At 45.6% G+C, this 9,343-nt stretch overlaps 1 protein-coding gene across 1 annotated transcript in view; it reads right to left on the bottom strand.

The window, feature by feature from the left end:
• RNF115 (ring finger protein 115) overlaps window positions 1–9,343 on the bottom strand; it is a 41,030-nt gene that overhangs the window by 1,985 nt on the left and 29,702 nt on the right. The window contains exons 5-8 of the mRNA XM_038382799.2: window positions 8,129–8,200; window positions 7,760–7,832; window positions 6,594–6,687; window positions 3,723–3,838 (exon numbers count right to left, since the gene is read on the bottom strand). Coding sequence (XP_038238727.1) covers window positions 3,723–3,838; window positions 6,594–6,687; window positions 7,760–7,832; window positions 8,129–8,200 — 355 coding nt within the window. The remainder of the gene's footprint in view (window positions 1–3,722; window positions 3,839–6,593; window positions 6,688–7,759; window positions 7,833–8,128; window positions 8,201–9,343) is intronic.

Genomic DNA, 9,343 nt, shown 5'->3' with positions numbered 1-9,343 from the left:
CAGCTCCATTGTTCCAGCCCTGCTCGCTCACTCACTCATTAGCCAGGAGTGCGGGAGCAGACCCAGGGCAGGATCTGTTAGTCTTCCTCCTTATAGTCCTGGGTGGGGATCTCTGCTCTGCCTGGCCAGGAAGATTGCAGCCTCCCCCATACTTTGTGCCCTGGTCTCTCGAGCCCCTTGGCAGTCCAGGACCTCCCTCCTCCCCACTGCTGCCAGTGCTGCCCAAACCCTAACCCCAACCCTATCCCCAAAATTATCAAAATAAAAACAGCTAAAAATAGAAAAAAATCCTAATAAAAATTGTCAAATTAGAAAAAAAAAATAAAAATCAAATTCTGCCAATCCTAGTTATCCAGTAGTTTAGAAAAGTGGGGAAAGACCTCAGCATCCAGTTGAAACGGTGGGAGATAGGGTGGGCGGAATTTAGACCTTTGCAAAGTGCTTTTTGGAGATCTCTGGATGAAAAGCGCTACACAAGAGGTCAGGATTCTAACTATTCCATGAGTGGAATGTGGTGACCCACAGCAGAATGTGGAGAGAGTACATGGGTTAACGCTCCTACTCTTGTGAATAGCGCTGTTGATTCTCAGAGAAAAGAAGCGATCAGGGCCTTATCTGAAAGACCCAAACAATATGCTGGGGCAAGGTTTCAACACTGACTCAGAGGAAAGACTATCCCCTTCTAACCAACACCATTTCATTCTGCCCTGGCGGTCTCCCAGCCGAGACCTAACCAAATACACCCCTGCTTAGCTCAGAGCTGTTGAGATCACAGTCCATGATGACAGGACTGCCAGTTGTTTGGCCAATGTAAAAGTAACTATTAACCAGTAGCTAGCATCATCTTTGTTTGATATTTTGATAATGGATTACAAAGGCCTGATGAATGGATCTTCAATTAATTGGTGACACATTTTGCACAGTGCAAGAATGACGACATGGTATAAATGTAGTCAGACATTCCTAAAGAGAAGGGGTTTTTAATAAAAAGTTACTCATGCTTTTTAAAAGCAGATTACACATAACTATCTTGTAATCACGTGCTTTAACAACTTGGCTACATAGGAAAGAAGAGTGGACAACAGCGACAATGGAAAGATTTCATTGGAAAAACATGGCAGCACTGAATCAACATTTGCTACCAATACAATATTTGAAGCGCTCTTCGATTGGGGCTTGAAGCCCTGAATAAATGGAAAAACTAACGCTGACGAAGGAAGGCAACACTGCCACATTTAGCAAGGAAGGATGGTGGAGTGGTTAAAGGCATTAGCTTTGGACTCAGCAAAGCCAGTTTCAGTTCCCCGTTCTGCCACAGCCTCTCTGTGTGACTTTAGGCAATGCCTCAGAGTGTTATGAGGCTAAATATATTAAAGACTGTGAGGCACTCTGTTACTACTGTAAGGGGCCCCCAAGCACTAAAACAGATACATCGATGATACAAAGAAGGGCTGAATTCACAAATCAATCTAAAGCCAAATGGTGGGCATACTTGCCTTCAAGTGCTTCACTGAGATTAATAAAGGCTTCCCAGCTTGCAGCGTGGGGATTAATAAGAACTGAAAGGTGGATAAGGAACTGGTTAAAGGGGAGACTACAACGGATCATACTGAAAGGTGAACCATCAGGCTGGAGGGAGGTTACTAGCGGCGTTCCTCAGGGATCGGTCTGGGGACCAATCTTACTTAACATTTTTATTACTGACCTTGACACAAAAATAAAATTTGCAGATGACACAAAGTTGGAAGGTCTAGCTAAGATGCAGGAGGGCCGGAATATCCTACAAGATGATCTGGATGACCTTGTAAACTGGAGTAATAGAAATGGGATGAAATTTAATAGTGCAAAGCGCAAGGTCATGCATTTAGGGACTAAGAAGAAAAAGTTTTGCTATAGACGGAGGACTTATCAGTTGGAAGCAACAGAGGAGGCTAAAGACCTGGGTGTATTGGTTGATCACAGGATGACTAGGAGCCAGCAATGTGATGCGGCTGTGAAAAGGGCTACTGCAGTCCCAGGATGCACCAGGCGAGATATTTCCGGTAGAGACAGGGAAGTGTTAGTACCATTAAACAAGGCCCCAAGGAGAGCTCATCTGGAATACTGTGCGCCGTTCTGGTCTCCCATGTTTAAGAAAGATGAATTCAAACTGGAACAGCTGCAAAGAAGGGAGACAAGGCAGGTTTTCCATTCCTTGGATCATCCTAATGAGAGGAGACTCAAAGAGCTTGGCTTGTTTAGCCTGACCAAAAGAAGGGTGAGGGGAGATACGATTGCTCTCTATAAATACATCAGAGACACAAATACCAAGGAGGGAGGGGAGTTATTTAAGTTAAGACCAATGTTGACACAAGAACAAAATGGATATAAACCAGCCATCAACAAGTTTAGTCTTGAACTTAGACAAAGGTTTCTAACCATCAGAGGAATGAAGTTCTGGAACAGCCTTCCAAGGGAAGCAGTGGGGGACGAAGGAGGGAAAACCTAAATGGCTTCAAGACAGAGCTTGATAAGTGCATGGAGGGGATGGAAGGAGGAGCCTGCCTACAATGGCATGTAGCCAATCTCCAATAGGACACTAGATGGGGAGAACTGAGTTACTGCAGAGAATTCTTTCCCAGGTGTCTGGCTGGTAGGTCTTGCCCACATGCTCAGGCTCTAACTGATTGCCAGATTTGGGGTCGGGAAGAAAATTCCCCTTGGATCAAACTGGCAGAGACCCGGGGGGGGGGAGGGGTTTCGCCTTCCTCTGCAGCATGGGGGCCAGGTCACTTGCAGGTTTAAATTAGTGTAAATGGTGGTTTCTCGGTCTTTAAATCGTGGTTTGAGGCTTCAGTGACTCAGCCAGAGGTTAGGGGTCTATAATAGGAGTGGGTGGGTGAGGTTCTGTGGCCTATGATGTGCAGGAGGCCAGACTAGATGATCATGACAGTCCCTTCTGACCTTAAAGTCGACGAGGTAAGTTCTCTCCATTTGGCAAGTGGGAAAACTGAGGCAGAAAGGTGCAGGGAGTAAGCGCTGCTCACAAAGGAATTCAGGGCTAAGCCAGGCTTCCTTCTACAGGATCTTCTTAGGGTTGGATTAGAGGTGGTGGAGACAGATATTCTGTGATATTAGGCAGGCCCTGTGCTGCTCTGTGAGCTTCCCTCACTCTCTGCTTCTGCACCCTCAGGCCTGCCAGGAGGGGTGAAGGAAGGTCAATCGACATGATTCATTCATTCCATGATATCAGAATGATAATAAGCGGGGGAGGGGGTGAAGGAGGAGGGAGGAAGAGAGAGGGAGTTTTCATATGGACACTTCCCACTAGGACAGAGACCCCAGCTTGTTTCACATGTAACAGCCAACCGTCAGATAGCACAAGTTGGGGCTACTGCTAACACCAGCAGGATCTGACCTGGCGACTTAAGAGATAAAAAGCATCATAAATCCATTAGCAATTTCTCCAATTCTCCACTTGGCTTCAGCCTGAAGGACAGCGTTAGAACAGACACGTTTCAAAGGCTGGATGATTAATATTATGGTGTCATGAAATGAAAAAGCCTTGGATTTAAGTGGCAGGTCACGTGGCCAATGCACTATAAGCATTAGCACATAGCTCAGTAGTCCATGCCTGAGGTCTGAGACAGCGAGGAGCAGTCAGTATTAGCAGAGAGAGAGAGAGAGAGAGAGAGAGAGAGAGAGAGAGTGAGTGTCTCTCTCTCCCACACACACACACTTACCAGTTCTAACCATGGCACGATGCAGTTGCTGTGGAAAAAGTGATTGCACGGTAACTGTCGGACCTGCTCCGTTACTGTATAGTCTTCTTTACACACAGGACACTCCAAACCTGTATCTGCAGGACAGATTCATACAGGGGATGGGTTAGAATGCTGGACACAGCAGTGCCCTGTTTGCATAGCCTTAATCCACATGGGGCCCAATTACAACAGCCCAACCCGTACCAAAATGGGGCACCCAGTGCCGCATTCACCTACTCATCTCAGTTGATTTCTCCCGGAGGGATGCAGACAGGAGGCCTCAAGCTGGGGAATAGTGATCAGCTATTGAAGAGGTGCAAGGCTGAGTTTGCAGACATGAGGAAATGCTGGAGGATGGATTATTTTTTTGTTTAGGTCTCCTGTGCATGGCACAATAAGGAGATACATTTTATGCAGCGTGCCCTACCCAGTGCTGAAAGGCGACCGACAGTATTTCAGAACAGATACTGGACACCCGCCCTGATAAACAGAGAATAAATGTGGGTGGGGGCGATTCAGCACAGGAAAGGGGAGAGGAAAGGTCCTGTAGACGGGGAGGAGGAGTTTAGAACTAGGGAAGGAGGGTCTGAGCTGGATAGTGGTTTCTAGTTCTGTCAGTGGGATTACTCCTCACAGGAGTGAAGTTACACAGTGTTCACAGGATCGAGCCTTCGGGCAGTAAATTTCTCATTTCTAAAATGCCTTTGCCATTATTTTATTGATGTTTTTATGGCCTTGGCTAGTCCATTTTCAACTGTTACTTTTATTATAATAATGATAATAATAAAAATAATTAAAAAAAAAGTTAATAGTTACTGTTTCCTGATGGCTGGACTCCAGTACATACATGGGAAGGGAGAACATTCCGCTACTTTAATGGCTTACAGTCCGCTTTATATTTGATGTTGGGGCCACAATGGACTATTTTACATAGTTAATGCTCTGCGAAGTGCTATTAAAAACCTTCCAAAACAGGGGCTTTGGGACTATACAGCCTATAGTGGATGCTAACATTTACCAGGCTGTACACAAAAGATGACCGATAATGAAAATTAAACTAAGGGCATTTTACTTGTCTATTAATAAACTCACTTGCGTAGGACAGCGAGAACATCACCAACACAAGAACTAGGGGTCACCCAATGAAATTAAAAACAAACATAAGAAAGTACTTCTTCACCCAACACACAGTCAACCTGTAGAACTCATTGCCAGGGGATGTTGTAAAGGCCGAAACTATAACAGAGTTAAAAAAAGAACACGGTAAGTTCATGGAGAAGAGGTCCATCAATGGCTATTAGCCAAAATGGTCAGGGATACAACTCCATGCTCTGAGTATCCCTAGCCTCTTCCAGAAGCTGAGAGTGGATGACAGGGGATGGATCACTCACAATTACCTGTTCTCTTAATTCCCTCTGAAGCACCTGGCATTGACCATTGTTAGAAGACAGGATACTGGGCTAGATGGACCATTGATCTGACCCAGTTATGGCCATTCTTATGTTAATTTTGCAATGCTGCTATAGAATTAGGAATAGTGATCCTTCCTCCCCAGGAAAAGAGCATGTTGGCTACATAGCAATCCCAGTTTGGACACGGAGAGCTGCTTTCCTGTTGCCACTAGTACTGCACTGACACTGCAACTCCAGCACCAACACATTTCCTAGTGTGTATCCTTTGCCAGCAGAGACACTGAACCCATCACATTAAATTCCCAACTCTGTTGCCAGGTAGCACAACAGATGCTCAGCTAGCTCACAGACACAGGGCAAACTCTGCTGTTGCTTTGCATGAGATATTACAATATGGAGATACACGCTCCTCTTCATTCTCCATAAATGAGAATAAAACTCGTGCATATAAAAAGACCCAGACAAAAACAGATACCATGGAAACAGATTTTTTTTTTTTTGGTAAATGAAACAGTGCGTCTTCAAACAATTTTAGTTTCAGGGAACACATTAGCTTATAGGGGAAAAAAGAATCCAGACTGCAACTTTGTGAGTCACACACGTCTGCAAACACACTAAAAAAACCAAAAAAAACCAAAACCCCAACAACTTGCTGAGCCAACCGTGAGCACTCAAGAAACACACACAATTCTTTGCTGTCAGTTATGTCAAAGGAACCTGTGATCTTTACACCCACATTTTAAAGAGGATATAGGAGCAGTTCGGTAGGAATCTGTTCAGAGTTATATTTACCAGCCATAGCTAAGAAAGGAGAAACGACATGCAACCCCCCCTTGTATTTATCTGATAAGTAGAAGGTAGTAACATAAATAAATAGAAGGAGGTAAGTTAAATGTAAAGCAGCAACAGCTCAAATAAACAAAAGGTGCGTTTCTGATGACTGGATAAATGCAACATACCACATGCACTATGCATGCCACTGTCAGTCTGAAGCCTTGACTTTACCAACCAATGCCTGCTACTCATTCAATTCAGACCATTTTAGCTTTTGGGAGGACAATTGAGACAAGGGATCAAAGCAGACCCACCTCCAGAGTAAGGGTAGTCCGAATTGTCAGCAGCATTTGAGAGCAGAACCTCCAGAGCTAAAAATCACAACCCTTCATTGCTTGAGCTGAGTGACTCATCTAGATGGTGGACCAGATGTTGGAGGGTGCACACAACTGAACGGGAGGTACCAGGCCGTGGTGGAAGCAAAGAGTCTAATCATTAATGTAGGGCATAGGGAAGCTTAAGGGAAAAGTCAGAAAAGCCTTAGGAACCTATAGATGAGCACTAGTGTGGTTCTATCAATGCATCCAAGTGGTAGGAGACACACAGCAGGACATCAAGCATTACCAAACACGGGAGGAAAGACCAGATATTGGATTTAACCCACCGACTTGTTCCTGAGTTACTGTCACTGTTGGAAGAGAGGTGATCTTCTCTTTGTCGGCTGGGGGCGGTCCTGTGTTTTCCAACTGTCCTAAAAGCTGTAAGGGGTGACAAACACACAATGTTTTAGAACACAACACAGCCTTGTCTTGTGGAACACCTCTCATTCAAGCTGTGCCTCCACAATATTCCACCACATTAACCAGGCCAGTGAGGGAGCTGCACCATAACATGTAGGCTAGTCACTAGCTACAGGACAGGGTGGTTTTCAGACGGCATCTGAAGTTAAATGGATGGAGGTAGGCTGCATCTGGCAGAAACTGCAGAGAAGACTCTCTAACCACAGCAGGGAGCCAGTGCTGTATGAGCAGGGTGGGGAGGAGAAGAAAAACCAAGAGACAGGCTGGAGGGAATAGAGGATGATATTGGACTGAAAGGGAGTTGACAGAGGTGTCTCAGGACTGGAGAGTTGGAGAAGATCATTGTGCTACCCAGTGTGGGTAAGAAGATACACAGCAGTGTTCTGCACACACTAGGACTTGGGCAGGCCATGGAGAGAGATTACAAGTGGTCCCACTCTAGCCCAGTAATGACACCGCAATAAAATGACTGATATCGACCCTCTGAGCGGCATCCATAACTTGCCCACTCCAGACACTGGATGGAGGCAGAGCCAGGAGGAGCTGTATGTCCACACAGAAACCAGACTGCTGCTTGTGGAATGGAGGGGGGGGAGGGCGGGTGATGTCAGTAAACAGCACTTGATGACCATAATGAGACCCTCTCCAAACCCCCTCCCCTAGACATGTGGGATGTAGGCTCCTAAGTGAAGCACTTTGCACTTGTCTTTATTGATTTTCATCTTGTTGAACTCAGGCCAGTTCTCCAATTTGCCAATGTCATCCTGCACTGCGATCCTGTCCTCAAAAGTGGTTGCAAGTCCTCCCAGAGCGGTGTCATCTGCAAATTTTATAATTTGTCATCTGCTCCACTCGGTTATCCAATGGTCCCTGCTGGCCTTAAAACCTATGAAAAAGGGATTATCTCTAGAAGGAAGTGAAAATGACAGGAGAAGGAAGTGAACGATAGAAAAATCTTACTGGCACAAATCAGGAAGTTTGGGCAACATAACTGGGTCTCACCCCACATCAGCACACATGCAAATCTTACCTGGGTCACAATAGCATCAAGGCCGCTCTGTCCCCATGCATAGTCACCTGGATTTGAGTGCAGCATTCCACTCCTGCAGATAGGGGCAGACAGTTAAGGGAGCAATTTTGTCAACTTCGATACAGTTCAGAAATTTTCTTGCACAGAAATTCAAACCACCACCAGCAGCGATCTTATATTTATATAGCACATCCTCCTGTGGGATCCCAGAGATGAATCCGTTCAGCTGGGTACAGATCTGCCAGCACAAGAGCCATCCCATGGTGGAGTGCCATTTATCACATAGACACAACAGATTTGCAGCACGGCACTTGTTTATTGCAATGATCTGATCCAAGGTGGTGGTGCTAAATGCTGCTAGCTACTCACCAGGAAAAAGGGTGCTGTGAGCCTGGCATTGCTGAGTTTGCAAAAAAGCCTGCAAAGATCTGCTGTATTATTCTGTTAAGAAGAAAGGGTAAAAAACAAAAACAACAAAAAAAAAAAGACAAATTGAGCAAACAGGCTAGGACAAAAACAGGCAAGCAACAACATTTTTGTGAGAGAAGAACAGCAAACCACTAGCTCCTCCCAAAATCAACTATGGGTCCCTCCCTCAGAAAGCCACAATTTTGGGGAGTGTTTGTTGTACATCTTTCCTCCAAGGGTGAGCCAAGACTGCCCAACAGATGGAAGGAAGGAAGCGTGTTAAAGCAATGCAAATTTCTCCGATATGGTGTGAGGGGTTGGGAAGGGAAAGCAAAGGGTTGAGATTTCCAGGGCACTGACTGTTTTCCCAACACTGATAGCTCTCATTGCTGTGGTGACAGAGCTTAAAGGAGGAGGGAGCGGAGAGTGAAAAAATATTCAACTCAGAGTCAATAGTTTTCACTGATTTTTGGGGGAGAATGTGGACATGCCCTGGAATACAAGGAGACTGCGTGCTGCATATCTCACTATGTCATCCACTGAGTTATGGGAATTGCAGGTGTGGCAAGTGAACGAACACTTGGAGTTAAAAACCTGAACCTATGTAAAGGATTTTAGATACTGCAATGCCTAACTGATTTAGAAACCTAAATCTCATTTTCAAAGGGGATTTAGACACTTAGGAGCAAAAATCCCATCAACTGTCAACAGGATTTGGCTCCTAGGTGTAAATCCCTTTTGAAAATGCGATTAGGCTCCTAAATCAGTTCAGCATTGCAACACTGAGCCCAGCGATGTGGAAACACCTTTAAAAAACTGGGCCTTAGTCTCTAGAGATACTCAACGAACCAAAGCCAATCTTCTTGTGCCTGCTGCAGCACCAGGTGCAGGATCAAGACCCCTTGTGGACACCCAACTTCCTCACCACATTGTTGTGTTAGCTCTCAGCATCCTCTGGGCCAAGCACACTCCCATGGGGGGGGGGGGGGGTTAGGAGCCAAAGAGACTATTCCAATCCCTTCTCTCCTCCACAGCACCAGTCCTGCCTGCCCCCCTCATTTCCAAACAAGAATTCTTGTACCTCCCCCAGCATGCCCTGCGACCCCAGGGGCAGCCCCTTCCCTTAACGGTTCCTAGCTTGAGGTTGTCCTCAGGAAAGGGCAGCAGGTGCGGACA

Source organism: Dermochelys coriacea, chromosome 24 (genome assembly GCF_009764565.3).
Source record: "Dermochelys coriacea isolate rDerCor1 chromosome 24, rDerCor1.pri.v4, whole genome shotgun sequence".
Classification (NCBI taxonomy): Eukaryota; Metazoa; Chordata; order Testudines; family Dermochelyidae; genus Dermochelys; species Dermochelys coriacea.
Note: the sequence above shows the minus strand (reverse complement) of the source record. Positions and strands in the feature narration are given on the sequence as shown.